This window comes from Mugil cephalus, chromosome 8, assembly GCF_022458985.1.
Source record: "Mugil cephalus isolate CIBA_MC_2020 chromosome 8, CIBA_Mcephalus_1.1, whole genome shotgun sequence".
In the NCBI taxonomy this organism is placed as follows: domain Eukaryota; kingdom Metazoa; phylum Chordata; class Actinopteri; order Mugiliformes; family Mugilidae; genus Mugil; species Mugil cephalus.
This window is the reverse complement of record NC_061777.1, coordinates 5675757-5696914: the sequence shown is the minus strand read 5'-3', so window position 1 is coordinate 5696914 and position 21158 is coordinate 5675757. Positions and strand designations below refer to the sequence as shown.

Genomic DNA, 21158 nt, shown 5'->3' with positions numbered 1-21158 from the left:
CAGTGGTCTGGCTAAATTATTAACAGCCTAATAAGCGCATAATGGGAAATAGACTCAATGTTCTCATGAGCTCTCATGATGCGACTGCAGAATCCTTTTCAGGAACTGAGGAGAGACTGAAGTCAAGCTACAAACTCTGAAACATGACTCAAATGAATGCGAACGTTGCAGCAAGCGCCTGCTGGATATGTAAAAAAGATTTAATCTATTTTGACTCCTTATATCTACTGAATTATTCAGTGTGAGTAACGGAGTTCCACTAACATCAACACTGCAATAAAAACTGCACAAGAAATAACTGACACTGCGCACATTCCCTGGTGAAACATTATTTATACACAACGATACTATCCTGCTTTCTGGAGGAGGAAGTAATAAATGTGTTTGTCCTGAAACCCACGTGATACGGAGCGATGCAGGTTAAACCCATTTTCAGACAATATCTGCAGGTAAACATTAGAAAAGGACGCCTCGCTCCCGTCTCACCTACGCTACCCACAACAAACCAATCACCACTTTAAGGCTTATCTTCACTTATCTTCTCCAAAGGAGAGAAGATCCGCACAGACCTTAAACTTCACCACAGTAACGGGATGAAAGGCAGTTTTGACTGTCTTCAAAACCAACCATTTTATCCAGATTTAACGTTACATATATTGTGGGGAGTGGCTGATTTGAGTGACAGGTCTGTGTCTGTCAAACCTGGTCATAACCTACCTGCCTTAGTTCCAACTACTTTACTTTACAATCACTCTGACTCATTAGGCGGCGCTGCTCCCTGTTGTTGTGTAGTGTCTTTTTCTAAGTGCACTGCCTCCCAAGTGTTTTGTACTGCCTACATTGAATTGTTTTCCTTTGCACTGTCTACACTGTCTTCACATATGCACTTTATGCTCAGTCCCTTGTCTTAGACTGAGTCCTCATCTCACCGTACACTGCACTAGCTGCATATGGTTGAAATTACAACAGAAACATGTTTTATTTTGACTTTTGACTCTTCACCTGACACTTCACCTCATTTATAAATTAGCTGAGGGTTAAAGGGAGACAAGCACTGACAGGGTGACGATGGCCAGACACACAAACCGTCCTTCAGGTCCGTCCATCCTTATAAATGTGAGCAACAAGAGACATCCCAGACGCAAGGCTGGAGACGCAGGCCAATGGACATACAACTCAGACAACATTTATCTCGTATATTACACATTTCATCTCCCGTGCGAACGCGAAGTTCACGCGAAGGTCCATGTTTGTTTCAATAGATTCACATTTTAAAGCAGATACACTCAAACTGCGTTAAGGTTCGCGGCGACTAACCCGAAGCCCTCCAGCGAGGAGTCAAACTCCACGAACGCAGGCGTGACGGCCGATCCGTGGAGGCGGATGTCGTGGGGCGTCGTCATGGACACCAGACACTTGACCCGGGTGAGCGGCACGGTGCTGCCCTCGGCGGAGCGCACGAGGCTGCGGCTGATGCGATACTGGCCGTTGTCCTCGGCCGGCGTGGTGAAGACGCTGTCTGGGCCGAAGCCCTCCATGGACAACGTCATGCTGTCTGTGAAGCCAAAGAAAGAGCGGGTCAAAATCAAGATCTGTTTCAAGGCACGAAGATTCAAATATTTTTTCCTGCAATTCTCAAACTGTTTCTCCTTCACCTCAAATAAGCATTGAGGTTATAAAATACACACTAAAAGCAACCTATGTAGAAAATAATAGTTCAAGTGACAGAAATAATTTTTATGTTTCATTAACTTTTTTTTCATCTAGGTCAAAAGTAAAAACTCAATCTAATTAAATTAATTTGATAAATTACTCCGACCCATCAGCTCAATCTGGTGAGAAAAACAATAAGAAGAGTAGAACACAGAGCACAAACACTCACTGTCCCAGAAGAATTAAAACAAACCACATTGTACGTTCTATTGAGACCTCATCCTGCCTTATATGTCAAGAGTCAGAGGATGATACAAAAACAAATTAGATGAAAGCAATAATTACAACGGGCATCGATGGCAGCTAATAGGCCGCACTCTTGTGTCAGACGAAGAAAGATGGCAATATGCGTTCTAACGGCGGCTGCTCGAGAAGTGTGTAATTAGTAGGGACTTAATATCCATTCTCAGCTGGGAGGAGACACAATGAGCAATTAGGACCTGCTGAGGGGCGCGCAAAATTACATCGCGTCACCAGATGTTAATGGAAAACAAATCATCAACCACTGCGGCACAGTGGCAAGTTGATTTTTGTTTAAATATCCAGTTTACATGTTAATCGGCGGACGAGAAGCTGGAAAGATTCTGCTCTGTTAAAAGTGAACGAAGGTGCATTGTATGTTCTGCGCGGTCGTTAGGAACTGATGTATAGGAAAGAGGGCTGCTGACATCAGCTTCCATATAAATATTGGTTAGAGCCTGGGGAGAGCTTCTACAAAGACACATCTTGATTTGACTTTAAAAACCTAAACTTTGAGGAGGAAATCTGTGTCTGAAATGTTAAAGTAGTATCTGCTGCTGCTGTATGTAACCCTGTATTCTGCACACTGGTTAAACAACTGTTGCACCACTTTACAGATTATTTGTACAATTACTAATACTACAAAGTACTTAATCTACACATCACTCTTGCACAATACTAAGCAATACTCTGCTGCTAAAATATATGAAAGTGTATTTGTAGTCACCATACCCACTTTAATACATAGCTAGCCTATAGCTGTGTGATATAAAGTCTGTGTCTGCATCTATGTCGAGTAAACACAGATGGTTTCACTGTCTTTGCCGCCACCAGAACTGTTTCTACAACCCTATAGAATCATCCTCTATCCATCCCGAGTCTAGTAATTACTGCTTCTCACGGGGGGATTTGTCCAAGTGAACTTGCGGTGTGAGTGAGCAAAGAAAAATTGCGACATGATTGATGCCCTTTTTGTTCCGAGCTTTTAGTAGAGAACAAATCTTCCTCCCAGTAGGACCCTTATATGGTCGCCGCATATAGGAGCGGCTCTCAGACGACACCATCCTTTCATAACTGAGCTGCTGTGGGCAGAGCTATTCAATCCTCAGCTGTTAAAAAGTGACAATTTCTCTTGTGAAGAGACTGTCAGTCTCAGATGACATGTTGTAATCAGTGATTAAATGCAGCATTTCGAAGAGGACAACGAAAGTAATTCTTATTAAAGAACAAAATATGCTTGCACATACACCACGTAAGAAGCAGCTGAAACAAAAAAACACAAAGTGCAAAATCTGCAGTTCCTCAAATGTCCACTTGAGAATGGCTCCAAAAGCGAGTCAACTGAAAACAGCATGTAAACCGCCTAGTAGAAAAACACGATTTTGGTCATTACAGCTAATTTTTGCATTTATTGCAACTTTGCCAGGGGACAATTATTCTACAATTCACCCTTTAAATAATATCAAGGTTTAAACTTATGCGCCATTTAGGGGGCGGCTCCAGGTAGACTGCAGGTGGAGGGTACAGCCATCTTTAAATATATATAAGGATACATTCTTTTGTAATTTTAACCCCTAGAGAGTGTTAAATGTTTTAAGTTAAAAATACTAAAGATCTTCAACCTGTTCCTATGGAAGAACACAACGCAGCCTCTGAACGCCAGGAGCCGCAAAGAGACTTGAGCTGCATTGACCAAATAGCACTTTCCCAGAGTTCCCTGCAACAGTGATTATCGTGACCAAAACTAGGACGAGAGTTGTTCTAGTCTTACTTCTCATCTCAGCGTCGTAGCTGAGAGAGCTCGGCTTGTGGACGCGGTACTGCTTCAGTAGCTTCTTGTCCCAGGCGCCACAGTTCAGAGGATTTCCAAGACGTAAGAACTCCCTGAAGGAGAAGAGAGGGAAAAACAAATAAATAAATAAAACACAAGATGCAACATCACTGCTCTGCCTGTGCTTGTTATTGTTTGCTGTATCTGTACTGCAACATCTTTCATTTGAGTGTAATTCTATATAACTAAGTAAAAAAATAAGTAGGTTTAAAGAAAAAGTATTTGTTCAGCCCAGGAATTAAACTAATCGTGATACAGAAATACAAAGTGTGTGTGTGTGAATCATCATTTGAGTCTTTTATAATTAAAAAAAAATCAACACAACTGTGTCTTGTTTACAGCATTTAATATGCTAGTGTGTAACTGAGTCAGTGGCAGTGTGGTTTAGATGTTGTGGCTGCTAATCATAAACACGTCCTATACGTTCTCATAAAACTGCGACGCACATCTAATTGCACGCAATGTGTCAAATAAGCAGTTACCGCGAAGGCCGACTGCTACTCCAACAACAACTGTGGTTAACAGCACTCTCAGTCTGTTTCAAAGCCAATGACGTGGCCGACTGGCATGAAAGTGCCTGGAATGCAAATGTCAACAGAGATGAGTGTGTGACACCAGCGACTGGAGCCAGAAAGAGACAGAAAGAGACAGAAAGACTGATGCCGGCAGAGATGAGACGGAATGAAAAGAAAAAATACAGGAGAAGATTTAAGAAATGTCAGGCGAAAGAAAGGGAGAAGAGAACGGGAAACAAACTGATGGAGACGGATATGTTTACCGCCGGCATAATTACGTGGAGAAAATGTCAGGGCCGGCAGGCTGCATTTCCATATGAAAACAACCGACCGTGAGCACGTCAAAGTCCCCGATTGTTCCAAAGCCGCCGGCTCCGATCTCCCTCAACTAGTCAAGCAGGAAATGGGAATCGCTCACTTTTGTCTTTATGTGAAAAATAATCCTCCTTCACGTGGGGAAACCTGTCATTGTACGGCAAACGGTTCTAAAATGCAAATCTCAGACGAAATTTCAATAGTAAACAAAATAATAATAATTTGATTTAAAAAAAATCTAGCACTGTCACTAAATTAATATAATTTTAGTTAAATGAGAGTTTTATTGTAAGTATAGAGCATGGATTTATCCATTCTGAGGGTAGACGTCTCCCAAAAGTCAACCTGAGTGACAGATCTGATTCCAGGTTAGCTCAGTTAGCTGGTCGTTTCGAGCGTAAGGATGCAGCCGCCTACCTAATATAACTGAAAAGTACCTGAGTGCAATGGGCTGCAGGGCCTGCGAGGCCAGCCTCTCAAACATCCTCTGCAGCGGTGGGTGCAGCGGGTGGTCTTCGTCACCGAGGGCCTGACTGCAGCGCTGCAGCAGCCGCTGGTGGAGGCAGGCTTCGCACAACACCTGCTGGTTCCTCTCGCTGTTCACCAGGAGCTGCAGGATGTTGGCGACGGCCAACTGCAGGTCGAGGGCGTGCTGGAAGGGGACAAGGGAGAGGAGAAAGATGTGTCAGCTGGGAGATATTACTCATGTGTGCATTAAGGAGAAGTGCATTTATGCATAAGGGAGCTGAGTGAAACTGGCTCGTTGGTTTTCAACATGTAAAAAAAACAGCATTTCCTTCGCTCCCTCCAACGTCTTCGCCCAGTTTGACAGGAAGTGCGTTTCCTCACCTCAGGCTGGCTCTCAGAGGACACGGAGGGCAGCAGGTCCAGCATGGCCAGGACCGCCCCCGGGTGGATGACCACCATGTCAGACGACGACGTGAAGGAAGGGAGGTGGGAGGAGTGGAGCTTCAGGTCGGTCAGGACTTTGACTGGGGCGGGGGGGCCCGAGGTACCGTAGTAGCCTTGTCTGGAAGCACAAGGAGAAAGAAAGACAGGTTCATGAAGTCGTGTCCTTCCTGGAATTGAGAAACAAAGTTCACTAATAAATTTGAAACAGTTTAAAATGTGAAATGTTTTCTAAGGATTACTGCTTTCATCAGATCAAACTTATTTTACTTTTCATGAAGGAATCTTTATGTTTTGTTTTTGGGGGGTGATTTATCTTGCGTTAATAAGAGTACGTGAATTTAGACAATTTGAGATCATCATAAGTTCAGTTGAGTCTGACGACAGATTTTAATCTGCCACGAACCATGTTTAGTAAAATTTAAAAGTTTTGTTTTCCAGCCAAGTAAAAAACTAAGTGAAACTCAAAAAAGTAGGGAAAGGTTCTGGTCAATAATAAGAGCTGAAACATTCCCAAATAAAAATCCATCACCGAGACAATGAAAGAACTGCAGCTTTATTTAACGTGACTCAGCAGTCTTCATACTTCAAAGATCAACGTGTCGTGTAGGACATCAAGCCACTGTCTGTGAAAACAGCAAAGAGCTGGAAATCACACAGGACCGGCAATCAGGCAGGAAGAAGAAAAAAAAGGCAAGTCGCTGGGATGCAAATTGCAGAGTGTCAGAGAGATGCAGAGCTAGAAGGGCTGAGTCAGGCTAATGAGCTGGAGGCGTTGGATGCGGTTCGTACACAGGTGCTGGTTGACATCATTATGTTTGTCGGTCAGTGGATGATTCTCAGCAGTCAGTGGTGGAAAAAGTCTAGCACATAGCACTGAAGGAGTCTCGGGTTCTCTTTCTTTACACTAAAAATCTTTCTTTACGAATAAAGGAAAAGCTTTTGGGAGGATGATAACGACTACGATGCCGATATCTGAAATCTACGTCTACTTTAAAACTTAAGCTTTTAATGCAAACAATTAAAAATTGGAATCCAACTTTCCTCACATTTTAAGGGAACTCTTAAAATGTGAGGAAAGACACAACATAACAGCATCTGGTAATGACAACTCCTCATTTTTTGTCCATTTGTTTTAGCGCAAAGAAGAACAAGTAAATTAGGAGAATGTTTCTATTTAATAAACTCTCCTTCAAGAAAAATGAAATAAATGAACAAATAAAAAATAAAAATAGATGCAATTTGGGCTCATTGCTGTCTGCTGTTCAGTCCTGGGTCTCAGTGTTCTGTCCACTTCTCTGACTAAACCAGTGGACGAATCAGGAAAAGCAGTTATTTTCTGTGAAATGACAGCCTGCTATGTAATTTCCTGACTGAAAATTCATGCCGCGGGCCAGATTAGCCCCTCTGGTGGACCATTTTTGGCCCTTGCGTTGGAATTGCTTTGAGTAAGTGCACAAACGAGGACACGGATGTTATCTTTTCTCATTGGTCTCATGAATAATGGTGATTCAGACCGACAGACACACAGACAGACAGACACACAGACAGACAGACTGGGAGAGTGATTATATGCTTTTATAGAGGAGAGCTTTAGTTTCACCTTGACGGCTTTAGAAGCTCACTAACGCAAAAATTACCCGAGATATTTTTCCCTTTAGAACTGAAATTCAAGCAACACCAGCGACGGTGGTTTAAGCAGATGAGAACCTTCAGCTGAGGAGAAAAAGGGGATATAGGAGGAGGAGGAGGAGGAGGCATGTAAGAAAAGGTGGTGAAGGCCAAACATTAAATAGATTGAGATTTAGTTTTTGTCTTTGTTTGGGAGCAGAGTCATTTCAGAGTCACTGTCTATACATGTGAATGAAGAATTAAGAACAAGTCACTGTTGTCATAAAGATTAAAGGAGAGTAAATTTATGAAGCTAGGAGAATGCGTTTAGAGAGACAAATAGACAAAATGTACCTTTAAATTTTGAAAATGCATGGTTGACATGATGGACGAATGGACGGATATTTACCACAAACTGAATAAAACTACATTAAAATAGAGAATAAGGGCTTATAGTGCATCCTGACAACCTAAATGTGAGGATGATTACATCCAAATTGGAGGAAACGTATTTTTATTCACATAAGACGTTGGAGAATTCTGTTTCACGAACTTCATGAATTTCTGTACGGATCAAACTCTAAAACCACTGATAATAATTTCATAAATTTTTCTGTTTTGAAAACATATTCAATAAAGCTGAAATTTGCCGGTACGCCACAGTTAAAGGATCGGTGGATACTGCGGCACCAGTGGGAGCTCTTAAGAGTCACAGCTGAAGGTGAAGATGATGCGGAGGGAAGGATGAGGAGGGGGGAGGAGGAGAAGAAGAAGAAGAAGAAGAAGTGGCAGTGCGCTGTAGCTACCTCTTCCTGGCGAGCGCTGGCGTGCCCCACGGGGAGGGCAGCGAAGTCTCATGAGTCAGGCAGGGAGGCACCTGCTCCGCACGACTGCATGGCAGCGCACAAACACACACACACACACACACACACACACACACAAACACACACACACATAAGGGAAAGAAAACAAATACAGAAGGACACAGGAGCATGCACACACCAACGCAAAGAAAAAAAAAGTGTGTATGGAGATATACACACAAACGTAAAAGGTCACGCACACGCACACAGCCGTGCAGACAGGCCAGGCCGAAGGATGAACAGCCAGACAGCGTCAGAGGTTAGAGGAAGAAAAGGAGAGAAGAAGGGAAGTAGTTGTTAGTGGAAAGCTGACAGAGAAAAACAGGATCGTAGCTCCAGCTGGGGCACATGCACAACGCCAGCCAGACCTACAAAAGATCTCACAGTGACCGGAGGAAGGACTAAAGATCGATTAAAGTACTAAATTTGCATCTGCAAGCCTGAGTTTATTTTGCATCTTGATGATGATGATGCGCGTGTACAGAGGGCAGGTAAACTGCGGCGAAGTAATGCAGAATGCAAGTGGTGTTCAAAATATAAAGCTTCAATTAACTCGTCTCAACACATTTAAATCTGCCGCGGAGAAAATAAGAGAAAGAAGATTAAAAATGAAAAAACTGGGAACCACAATGGGCTTCATGATTAAACGTCTGCTTTCAGCCGCACCAGATCATGTCAGGTGCTGAACGTAGCAGAGATAAACACAGCTGTGGATCCAGCCTCACGCTCCGTGATCACAGAGAAGAACTGCTCCGCGGCTTTTAGCTCCGCAAGCATATTAACTGAGTTTCCATGTTATACTGCAGATACTTAATATTAACAAGATCTGAAACTAGCACACATGTCTCCACATCGAGTAAAAATCTGGATCTTAAATTATTAAGGAGCAGACGTAGATCTGGATGCCAGCAGCCATTTAGGATTTTACGGTTTCTTACATCAGTGCTCTGGCTTCAATTGAAAAAGTTGTTGTTTAATGTAATATGACAACACTTGAGGTTTATTTTAAGATTCAAAGGAGGTTGAAAGAAACATGCCGAATGTTATTTTATTTTTTATTAAAGACTTCAACATGTTATAGGACTGTAATAAAAAAAAAATAAAAAACGTAGCAGTCTAAGGCTCCTGACCTTCTCCTGAAATGTCCTCAAGGAACATGTGGCTTCAATGTGCTACACTGAAACTAGAGACTCACTCTTTATACTGATCCAGTAACATGTTGCAATGACACACAAACACAGTTATTTAAGTGTCAACAGAGAAGGCGTTGGCTTGTTGACAAAGGCGCCTCACGCTAATCTCCGTGGCCTCAACTGTAGACAAAGAGATAAAAGCCTCCACGTATCATGTGACCCGTCTGGTCTGATTTATGGAGCAGAACGAGCACATGTTGTGTGAACACAGGATGCTTAATCAAAACAGAAAGCATTTAGCATTTGTTTTCCCTCTTCCAAGGAATTCATTTTTCTTTTTTTTGCTTTTATATATATATTTATATATACACAACTTGGTTTCTATCTTTTTCTGAAACGCACTGACCTGTCAAAGGAGTCGGTGGCCATCTTGTACAGGTAGATGAAGAGCTTGCTGCAGTGCTTGAGCGTGGGACAGACGCTGTCTCCTGCACAGCCTCCGGGGGCGGCTTCGTCCTCCAGCAGCCTCTGGAAAGGCTGAGCGTTGGAAGGGAACACGCTCGTGGGACCCAGCTTCTTAGTGTCTGAGAAACAACCCAGCAGCCTGGAGGAATGGAGGAAGGCAGGGAGGCGATTCAATTATTCAATTTTGTTAATATAGCATCAATAACAGTACAAATCGTGAGCCTAAAAACCCCTGAGGTCTTCTTTATTTATATCTGGTCTTTGTGTCTTTCTTTGGTGACTGAATGTCAGTCTTATCAAACCGCCAGTTCAGAAGTTCTTCACTAACCTGCTTCTATCATTATTGAATAAAGACGCAATGATATAAATATTTCTGACCTGTTTTGGCTTGAAAGCCGTTCCAGGTATCTACCGTACGAAGCTGACTGAGGAAATTTTAAGAGTGTGCAAAGAAAAACGCTATTTTGAAAAGTCAGAAACTGGTTTGTTTGAAATTTTTTTAGTTCACTACATAGTTTTGATGTATTCAGTAATAATCTGCTATGTAGAAAATAATAAAAACAAAGAAAAAAACTGAATGAGAAGTTGGGATCAATGAAGGTAGATTTTGTCTTTTTCTTAAGCTCCTGAGACCTGAGCTTTTGTTTTTTATATTATTGTATTTGGGATTAGTTGGACCTAAGAACTATAAAAACTAAACATCATCTTTGAACAAGAAATACATATCGGAAAAAAATAAACAAATTATGTCCTCATATGTGGACACTGGGACTATTTCACTGTATATTAAAATCACCAATATGTAACAAAATATAAAACTGAACATGGCTGTGCAAAGACAGAATTGCAAATAATGAATTCCCAATGTCCACAAACGAGTATTTGGTAATTAGTGTAGTTATCACAAACTCAGGCGACTGAAAAAGACAAAAGAGATGGAACTGAAAGCCCCAGACAAGGGCTAATAAATTAACCTTAAGTTGATACTACGTTAAACTAGCACAGCACTGAAGAAGACTGCTAGCAGATCACTTTATATAAAGCAGACTTCTAGTTATTCCAGCCATTGTCTTCAAAAGATTTTTATAAGGAAATAGATTCTACCACATTCGTTTGGGCTGAAGGATTCACATTATGCATGAACAGAGAACAAGGAGAATTCCTTTAAAGGAACAGAACTGAACAGGCCCTTCCGCCCCTTGACCAAAAGATTATATGTTTTATTTGTTCTTAATCACAACAACGTGGCACTTACTTGTAATATGTTCTTAAATGTTTGTTATGTGGGTGCGTAATGTTTAAGATGCTGCACAAGCACATTTTTGTTACGGTAAATGTTCTCAAGACTGATGAGACAAGTGATTGTTAAAAACACAAACGACAGGATGCGCTGAGGTCGAGCTCACCTCACAGCGTCGGCCAGCTTCTCGTACTGGATCTCCGTGCGGAAGAAGTGCGAGTTCGCCGGCTCGTAGCACATGGCGGCGGTGAGCGTGCAGAAGACGGTGTGCAGGAGCTCGAACACCTGGTTCTGGTTGACGCGCTCCCAGCCGTGGCGCGGCGGCTGGCACAGGGAGCGCTCCATGGCCACCAGCAGCGAGGTGACGTAGACGAAGCCGCCGACCTTACGGAACACGGTGCGGGTGCGGTGACTTTCACGCAACACGGCCAACAGAGCCTGAGGAGGGACGAATCAGGTTATTGTGGGTTCAGCAAAATTATTACAGCGCAAAACATTCATTACAAAGACAAAAAAAGATGTTTCACTCATAGAAAAATCTATTTTTTTGAGTTTACCCACTGCTTAAATTACCCTGTGCATGTCCCACCTCTTGTTGTGTTGTTTAATTTATTCTCTGGCATGTTTTGATTTTTCTTGTCACCTCATTCAGTCATTTCTCTTTTCATCTGCCTCTCATTCTTCTTTCATTGTGACATATTCATGAGCCGCTCTGGGCTTCTGACTGGATTTTTTTCCTCCGTATTTTATGGTTTGCATTTGCAAGAAACCTAAACTGAAACATCAATCTGTAACCTAGATATGAGCCCGGGGACCTAAAAAACAGCCCGAGAACATAAATGAGTGCGGATGTAAAGTTTTTAACTAGCGACTTAAAAAAACATGGAGAGAAAACACCGGGGAACGGCATGAAATGCTGGCTTTTGAGTGACACAGGTGAGGAGCTGCGTAGGCACACAGATCAGTGGGGACTTTTTAATATTCTAGCCTCTGCAGTTATTCGTTTTAACTTTCCCTTTTTGATGCAGAAAACGTCGGAGAAGTCGGGACAAAATAACTATACTGAGTGATAAGATAAGATCTGAACATGTGCTGCGCATACGGCACATAAGGCAACACTTAGACTACGTTACCAACACTCCAGAAAATGGTGAAACAAGAACATTGGTACATCTTGAAAGATGACGTAGGCTAGTGATTAGGTAGTTTAAAATACACCAACCAGGCGTAACATTATGACCACCTTTCTAATATTGTGTAGGTCTCGTCAGAGAGTGGACATGGGCCTTCTGATGGTGTCATGTGGTGTCTGGAAATAATGCTGTTAGTGGGGGGGTTCATTGGGTCCTATGCGTTGAGGAGAGGAGCCTTTCGAGTATCAATGTGCTCGATCTACAAACGTCACTTCTACAACGGGAATTATTACATATGAGTGAATGTTCAACATGCACTAAAGTTAGCAACGTAATTGGGACAGATGGGACCTATAATAACATCTCTCACTGGAGGGACGGTCAATAAAAGAGAAGTAAAACAGTCATATCTTGCAGGACTGAGCCAGTTGTTTCCTGCTGCGTTAGAATACTGCCAGGCTCAGCAGGTCGATGTTTTTTTTAAAAAAAACCACAGGAAGTTGGAAACATCTTCTTCACATCCTGGGAAATTACCAGCAGCCTACGTCTATGTGGCAATTCAAATGTAGTAATGCCGGCTTTGTTAACGCGTTGAGGATGAGACGCAACATAACTGTTGATACATTATAGTGTTAAAATCGTCGCTTGAACAAGGCTGACCTCAACTACGAGATCTATTTGAATGTCTGCAGCGTCGCAGTTTAAATTGAACAAACCTAGATAAAGGAAAAAATATCTTTTCAATCTTTTTACGGTCATAATTAAAATCCTTGTTAGTGAAAAAGGGGCATGAAATGCTAATGGGTTAATCCGCCGAAGCCTCCGAGGGCATGAGAATTATCTCGTCTGAAGCAATGGAATTCGAAAACGTAATTACGCTTCGGAAAATGAGCTGCCCTCTCATCCTGTGCGCGCGTGGATGTGTGTCTACTGCATGTCTTTATGAGAAGCTAACTGTCAGAGCGGCAATTACTGAATGCGAGGCTTCAAATGCATGCTGATTGTTAAAGAGACAGACTTTAGCCGGCGCCCACCATCGTCTATGCCGCTATATACAGCATATTAGGTGCTTTTCTGCAAAAACAACAAGCTGATTCAATCTGCGGTGACGCATGTATTAGAAATAAATAATCACTGCGACCAAAACAACTTGCTGCAAGTCTAGCAAACGGGCGGCTGGTGAGAAAAACCGTTACCCTCAGTATGTCGGTCTTCAGCTGCAGTTCGCTGGACGGTGCCGAGTGCATGAGGCCCAGCAGCGTCCCCATGTCGTCGTCCCCGCTGGGCGACAGGACGAGCTGCTGGATGATGAGCAGAGCGTGTTCCCGACACTGACGGTACTTGACGATGTTGTGGACGCAACGGGCGCCGCCGAACTCTCTGAACAGCGCTGGGGGGACGAAGAAGAGGACGAGAGAAAGAAAGAAAGAAAGAGGGGAATAGACAACATCAAACCGGGTCAGGTGATAAATAAACTGCTCATCTGATAATGCGCCTGTTTCGGTATGTTTTTCCAACACACCTTATACAATACATCAGTGCCTAGTTGTAATTAATACACAGGTATCTGGGAACTCACAATGCCCTTCAGTGATATTTACTCGCAAAAATTTTAAGACGCGGAAACTTAATACTATAAAACAGAATGTGTTGCCGGTGGCTCATTTGCACAAGCGCACTCTGACTTACCATGATTACATCACAGTTTGTGCCATTGCAAAAAAAATCTGTTTCTGAAACCTGAGACGTCATTACGGTATTTTTACGTGCACGTCTCCTGGAAGGTTATTACACTTTTATAACATGAAGTAAACAACTGTCAGATGCTGAAATGTCCCGACCTTTTTATAGTTAAAATAAAGTTTTGAGCGTTTTGAGGCGGAGTAGTTGATGTTCTTTTTTTTTCTTTTTTTTTACCTTGAACCACTCATTACAGTTATTGTAATTTGGATGACGCACTGAATTTCTTCCTGCTCTTGCCCTCACTCCCAGTCTACCTAGATAAGACCGACAGCTGAGAGCCTTGAGCACGAAATGTAAATTCAATTATTGTGTCAGGGTGAAGTTCTGCAAATATCACACCACATCATCGGGTTTTTCTGACGAAAGCGCCCAGTCATCATCAGGGTCAGAGAGAGATCCGTTTGTGACTCATCACATTCTACAGATGGCTGAGACACACAGACACACACACACACACACACACACACACACACACACACACACAATGACACTAACAAACGCAGGAGGGAGATCAGAGAGTGGGAGTTGCAGAATGAGACAAGGTTTTGTTACAAGATACTTTATTGATGCCTGCAGGAAAGTTCTCTTTCCACCTCGACTGTTAGGTCAGAGGTCAAAGCCTGGAAGACCCGGAGACGGCAGAGACACCGAGTCTGGTTCAGGGACACTTTGCTAATGTGGATCCATTGGCTGCATGAAATGAGCACACGGAGGGATTTTTTTCTTTTTAAACTTTTGTATCATCGAGGTCAAATCTGATGTGAATAATTAAAGCACAATTTTATGTGCATTTAAATGTACGATATTCTGCATTGTGTTATGTGCTCTTTCCTCCTTATGTGTTTGTTTGTTTGTTGTTTGTGTAGAAGTCGACCGCCTGTTTGTGTGAAGTGTGGTCGTCTCCACTAATTGGTCGATTGAACCCTCAGACTGACCATCGTTATGGATGCACCAAACAAGCTTTTTCAGATCTGATACCAATCTGGAATAAACTAAATTTCCTCCTCCTTATCTTCATAACGCAGAGAGGTTTGGTCATATGTCGGCTCCAGAAACTCCAACTAATCTCTCCTACAGAAAGCTTCCGGTCATCCAACGCCATCAACAAACCTTTCTTATCTTTTCAACACAGCGTTAAGTGTTGTTGTTGTTTCGTTTCAGTCCTGGACTCTGTGTTTTTCTCTGTATGTTGGTTTTTGGTGGTGATGAAGTTGGACATGGATGAACATAACACAAGTTTCTCCACAACGCAGACATGTTTAGTCACAAGATTTTGGTTCTTCTTCTTTTAATTTTGGCAGCTTTGGTGCTAAAGGGAGACTACGGTTTGACTCATTTGTGTGGTTTTAGTTTACAGCAGACCTAAAATAAATAACTAACAAAAGATCAGACTTGGTAGAAGCCAGATACGGATCCAATCATTTTCAGAATGACTGCATCAGCCTTGACTTGGCCTTCTCAGTTACGTTTTGAAATGAATCTCTAAGTTTTCCTTCTGCCTTGCCTCTGGGGACATAACGACAAAAAACAAGTCACCTGAAGCTGCAAAGTCACTTTTGAACAGATAAAATTCCAATATTTCTTTGATTTAAATTTTTGCGGTTTTGCAGTTCAGTGTTTCTCAGGTGCTTAGGAAGATTTTATCCAATGGAACATTTACACAAAGACACAAAGTCCAGGAAACACCCTTAAAATTATGTCATTATCTTCTTTTCTCTTCCGGCTACTATTGAAGAAAACAGCTTCGCCTGATCGCACAATATAACAGGTCATCATTAAGGGACAGAGAGCGGCATAAATCTAAGGATCATTGCCGTCATCACATACTTAAACGTATCCTGTTAGATCCTTTTTAAAGCTCCGGTCCCGTGTAGCCACAGACTGTGTGTGTGTGTGCGTGGAAAGTGTGCGTGTGCTCACCAGCGTTAGTGTTGGTGGTATTGGAGCCCTGCAGGAGCACAGTCAGAGTCTCCATCACCAGCCAAGCCAACTGCTTCTGCTCCTCTGCTACTGTGTTGTTTTTGCAGTCGGCTAAATATAGAGGGGGAAACAGAGTAAAGGTTAGTGTTAGAAGGCATCGCTGAATGTACACAGTGACCAGATTACGATACAACAAACGGCACATAGCAGCATAACTGGAACGAGTTTCTCAACTATTAATATAACTACATACATATAAGTACATACAGTTACAGGTGGGTTTTTATTTTAACTGCGCTGTCATTGAGCAGGCCAGTCTGTTCTGATAACACAATGCACTTTTATTCTGATTATTAAAATGTGTGAAGTTACTCTTTACTTTGTACTTAGAAGAGACTCCACTATCTACACACACAGACTAATTAAAGACCCATTAAGAGCAGCACCAGGTCCATTTATTGCCAGTCATTACAAATAAAAAGGATTCTAAAGAAGCTCCTCACCTTGGTCGTTGTTGTGCGGTTGGTGTTGCGACGCTGGGTCTTTGAGCAAGGCAGCGTACTTGTGCAGCAGGTTGACCAGCACCTCCAGCAGACCGACCTCGCGCAGGACGTCGCTGAACACGGGGTCGTGCCTGGACAGCTTCAGCAGCGTGCGCACGGCCGTGATGCTGCAGGCGTGCGACGTGCTCGATTTGAGCAGCACGCTGACGCTGAAGAGCTCCTTACACGGGACGTAGTTGAGGCTGAAAACGACAAACTCCAACAGCTCGAAGTACTTGGCCTGGGCCTCGGGGAGCTTGGCCACGCGGTCGGCGAACTGCGACAGGGTGTGCTGCGACTCCAGGATGAAGTAGTTGGCCGGGTCGGCGACGTAGATGTTTCCGATGGCGTCCAGCAGCATGCAAGTCAGGCGGCTGGTTTTAGCCCGCAGGAAGGCATTCTGAAGCACTGCAAAGGCCTGGATGTTACGCACGGTGTGGCCTGCAAGAAAAGATATCACGAAAGTTAATGTGAGAAAAATTAAAGGAGCCAATCATAGCAAATTAGAATAACTGCAAAATAATAATTCAACTGAAATAGGAAGATAGAAGTTAAACAAATTTGGACACAAAATGACTGTTGACACATTTACAGGCCTATATATGGATCTAGTTTAGGATATGTAAGACTCTCCCTTATCATATATACAGCAGCATAAAGCCTTAAGGCCAGTAACTGCAGGATGATGCAGAGAAAAAAAAACGACTAAAGATAATGACCTAAAATCTGTCTTTTTATTTGACACAAAAGAAACTAAAAAGAAAACCCAGCAGGGTAATTTAGGCTGAAAAACCCTGAGCGTTAGATCAAAACGTAGTGCAGTCACTGAATTATTAACAACCGTGAGGAAATACATTCAAAACAAAGTGTTCAAAAACAAATATGAGCTTTATTAAAGTCTGAGAGGAGCCGAGTCATAATAAACCGTGTTTAAAGTGGTTACGTGGGAACGACTGAAGAACATAGTTTCAGCCAATTATCCATTCTGGATTTTGTTGTAGGATTTAAAAACTCTGAAATGTCATTTTGAAAATGTATTGGATTTTTCTGGTTTTATTCTGTATTAACTGACAGACAAAATTTGATTTTACAATAGTGTTTGACCTTTCCCTTAAATCTAGACTGATGCACACATTCATATGAAAATGTGCTAATTAACAACATGCTGATAAGTTTTCAATGTGGGAATTACACACACGCACTCATATTCATTTAGGTTTATTTATTAGTTTAGTTAGTTACATGGTCAGAATATATCAAATCTACCTACTAATGAACGGATCACATTTTTGCTGCATTTGGCTTTTCTGGAAATCATTTATAATTGCAGCAGAGGGTTCCTGAATAATTGAGGTAAAAAGTGCAAGAGGACATCAGCTCAGTGGGTGGTCTGTACACGTGGCCAAGGACACATGTGGTGGGAGTGATCAAATCTCAAATATGTCTTGGGCGGGTTCACTCATGGACTTAATGCTGAGCAGCTCAGGACACATGTTAACACCAGGTCTAAACGGAGCCACTGTTTGAAGACAAATGCTCATGTGGAGTAATAAAGCAGTAAAGGGGAAATACATCTTCATTTTGATGAATCAATCCAAATATTTTAAGTGGCGCTATCTCTTTAGAAACAGAAACAGATGTCATCCATGAACAACACTACACATATAATCTAACCTTAATTTTAGGGTTGGGCAGCCAACACAAAACTACGAAACCATAAATAAACAATGACTCAAACATGTACAAGCGCACATGAGCGAGATGACACTAAAATATGCAATCACACACACAGCGGCTAAGAGGATGTGGCAGGTTAATTAGGCGTGTAAGCGGGGCCCTCGTACCACGATGGCTTCTGGTAATGACTCTGCGCACAGCTGGATCTGTCATTAGGTGGGTAAACACTGGTGTGTCGCTGTGCGTTTTGGAAAAGGAAGCAGTCGGGCTCAGCTGCGTTAGCGCCAGGCTGTGTGTGAGGTTTGAAAGCTGACATAGTATGTGTTTGTGTGTGGGCGTTAAATTCCGTAAGCAATTAGGCAACAGCGTTATAGGGTCTTTGGGCCGAGGTAACAGGTCAAATTAAAACACTACGGGTGTGAAAAACTCCCCAATGGAAGGATTTAACCACTGGTTTTAAAAAAACACGTCAGCCAGCAGCAAGTGGACCTTGGACACATTGACTTGTTCTTAAAATACAGATAATGAAGCACGAGGGAACTGCAATTATTTGAAATGTTAATGCAGAACTCGAACCATTTGAAGTGCAGACTGACTATAAAGCAGCTAAAAGACAGAAGATCATGTGGAACGGGCTCAGAGGCTCAAACATGCAGCACAAGACGATTCTCTGAGCCGCTAAAGCATCCCTGGACCACCAAAGTGCCCATTTGTATGCAAGACGCTTGAGGCGTTCATCTCCAGCAGCGTGACAGGCAGCAGAGTTGCCATGGTGTCTGTCAACAGGTTAAGCTCGCTGAGATCAGCCGAGCATCAAAGTCATTTTGGGGATTAAGATCTGACAGCGAGATACCACAGCCGGGGTTTTACAGGGAGACTTTTCCACTATTCCTCTGTTGTTCCAGGGCTTGATTCCTTGACTTATTCTTTGGTTGGCTCCAGTGATCATTTGGGTGGTATTTATAGAGCACAAAATGTCGGTAGATAAGACACTGACCAATGCAGATCACCCCCAGGATCAACTAGCCACCTGTGTTACCATTGAGACCGTTATTTTCTACTGTACCCCAGATTATGTCGTTGTTTATTTCCACACAGAGTGCAAAACTGAGATTAGATCTGGAGAGCTGGATGGAGACGCTTCTTAACGCCGGGAGTAAACAACCTAAAGCCCAGATTGGATCTTAACGTCAGGTCTTACCTTTCCCAGAAGACTGTGGGAGAACGAATCCTGGAAGCAGGAAGGGGGCTCCCGTAGTCAGGCCGGCTGGTTTCAGCTCCGTCACCCCGTACGTGGACAGGCATGTGACCAGGTTCACCAAATCCTTCAGTGCGTCTTTTGACTCGTCCTCCTTGGCCTGCTCCAGTCTGGATGCAGAGGAAGAGTCCGTATGAACGTTCACACATCAACATCACACTGAAAGAAAACAAGCACATGTAGGAACGACGGCCTCAGCTGTACCTGAGCATGAGGTCACAGAGGAAGGCGTAACCCTGACACATCCGGAAATCATCCAGCAGGGTCTGTGACACGTCGCTGGAGTCTTTGAGGAAGCAGGAGAGGCCGGCGAACATCTCGACTATCTCCAGTGGGGAGAGGTCGTCCGACTGCTGCATGTTTTGAACACATGTGGACAGGCATTCCTTCTCTGTGAATGAAAGGGTTGAAGGGAGCAGAGATAAAGGCAGAGGAGGAGAATGATTGAGGAATCTGGTGCAGTGTAGCGTGATATTTGCTGTGGACTATGGCTTTCATCGTGGATTACTAGAAAGGAAAAGAATTTGGATCTGGTCGATGTCACACACCATCTGTGCGCTTAACGTGAAACACGTGAAACCTTTGGAAAGCGATCTGCACATCACCCCAGGTGGTTAGGTGTATGGTAGGAACATATAGACCAGAAGCTACACTTCTTCCTCCAAGTTTAAAGCAGCCACAACAACACCTTATTAATAAACTAACACATCGTGTGGGCTGTGCTTTTTAGCACAAATACAGTATAATGTTCCAGAAAAATGTGCCAACGCTATAGTATGTTCACATGAGTGGTGAAAAGGGTTACGATTTAATCCTTTAATCCTGTATTAAACCCGGAAAGTAAACACATGCCCTTCACATTCACCATGAATGTATTTGACCACGTTGACGCTGAGGCCGTGTCGGGAGATGGTGGTGAGCACCTCCCCAGCGCTCCTCCTCCAGGGCAGGTTGTGGGGGGGGCACCAGGAGGTGATGGCGCTGAAAAGCAGCTGGAGGTCGTCCTTTTGCGCCAGCTCCTCCGCCGGGGACACAAACGTGCAGAGCTTCACCAGGATCTGCAAGAGTGGAAGAGACATGGAAAGTACTTAAAGCTACATGTCATTAAAAGGTGAAATATGTTGAAATCTAAAATATTCAGGATTAAGGACTTTTTGACAGTAAGTGATGTAACACCTATGAAGCAGAGTTTCCCATCATAATTGCAGTGTGCTATGCACCAAGTTTACTATCAGTGTATATTTAAATATGAAACTAAATCAATAAATGTACGCATGTCTCTTTGGACATAGTTTTGGTGAATGCTCTACACACTTACATATGTTATGCATATAAGAGGCAGTCACTACAAGGGATTTTGCAACTGTAAGCTTCCATGGTTTTCTTGTTGTAGAAGCGCAACCGTCACTCATTTGCACTTTGGGAAATAGAACAACATGTATTTTTGTGGTCAAAGACGGAAATTCCCCGTCTCAGCTTTCCTGTCATTAAGACATAAGTAGCTTATAATCTGCTGCTAGTGATTCTCCACACATGCTAGAGGTAAAAAGGAAAAACCAACAAATCCTTCAGCTTTGGATTTTTCTGCAGAAGTGATATAAGATTTTCTATGAAAGGAAAGAGCCAGAAAATCAAGCAATCACTTTTATTTTTTACTGTTCACAATATAGAAAATCCTCTTATGCTGGTTATTAGTTGTTGTTTTTGTAGGCAATAAATGTAATTGACAACTGTAGTAGCAGAAGTACAAGTAGTTAATGAACCTAAAATTGTAGTTTCAGATCTTAACAGACTCTCATCCTTTTACCTGGACGAAGACTTTCTGCAGCAGAGCCCTGCGGTCGGCGAGGGGCAGCTCAGGCTGGGTGTGGCCCTGGCCCGGTGTCTTCTCCTGGTTGGGTGCAGGTGGCGGAGGTGGCGGCGGCTGTGGTGTGGGACCAACAGGAGCCTCGGCCATGTGGGGCAGGTCGAAGAACAAGTAGAGGCATTTGACCAGCGTGGAGGGCACGGACATGGTCGTCATGCAGTCCACCGTTTTCTGTTCAGACAA

At 43.0% G+C, this 21158-nt stretch overlaps 1 protein-coding gene across 5 annotated transcripts in view; it reads right to left on the bottom strand.

The window, feature by feature from the left end:
- The window catches only part of wdfy3 (WD repeat and FYVE domain containing 3), an 80770-nt gene that overhangs the window by 34926 nt on the left and 24686 nt on the right, over window positions 1–21158 (bottom strand). For 4 of the 5 annotated variants that reach the window (XM_047590981.1, XM_047590978.1, XM_047590980.1 and 1 more), the window contains exons 5-18: window positions 20916–21146; window positions 19974–20166; window positions 19313–19499; window positions 19052–19218; window positions 16135–16614; window positions 15632–15742; window positions 13165–13358; window positions 11002–11273; window positions 9537–9734; window positions 7941–8024; window positions 5464–5644; window positions 5052–5266; window positions 3725–3837; window positions 1318–1555 (exon numbers count right to left, since the gene is read on the bottom strand). In XM_047590981.1, coding sequence (XP_047446937.1) covers window positions 1318–1555; window positions 3725–3837; window positions 5052–5266; window positions 5464–5644; window positions 7941–8024; window positions 9537–9734; window positions 11002–11273; window positions 13165–13358; window positions 15632–15742; window positions 16135–16614; window positions 19052–19218; window positions 19313–19499; window positions 19974–20166; window positions 20916–21146 — 2864 coding nt within the window. The remainder of the gene's footprint in view (window positions 1–1317; window positions 1556–3724; window positions 3838–5051; window positions 5267–5463; window positions 5645–7940; window positions 8025–9536; window positions 9735–11001; window positions 11274–13164; window positions 13359–15631; window positions 15743–16134; window positions 16615–19051; window positions 19219–19312; window positions 19500–19973; window positions 20167–20915; window positions 21147–21158) is intronic. The other variant, XM_047590982.1, reaches the window with a different exon arrangement.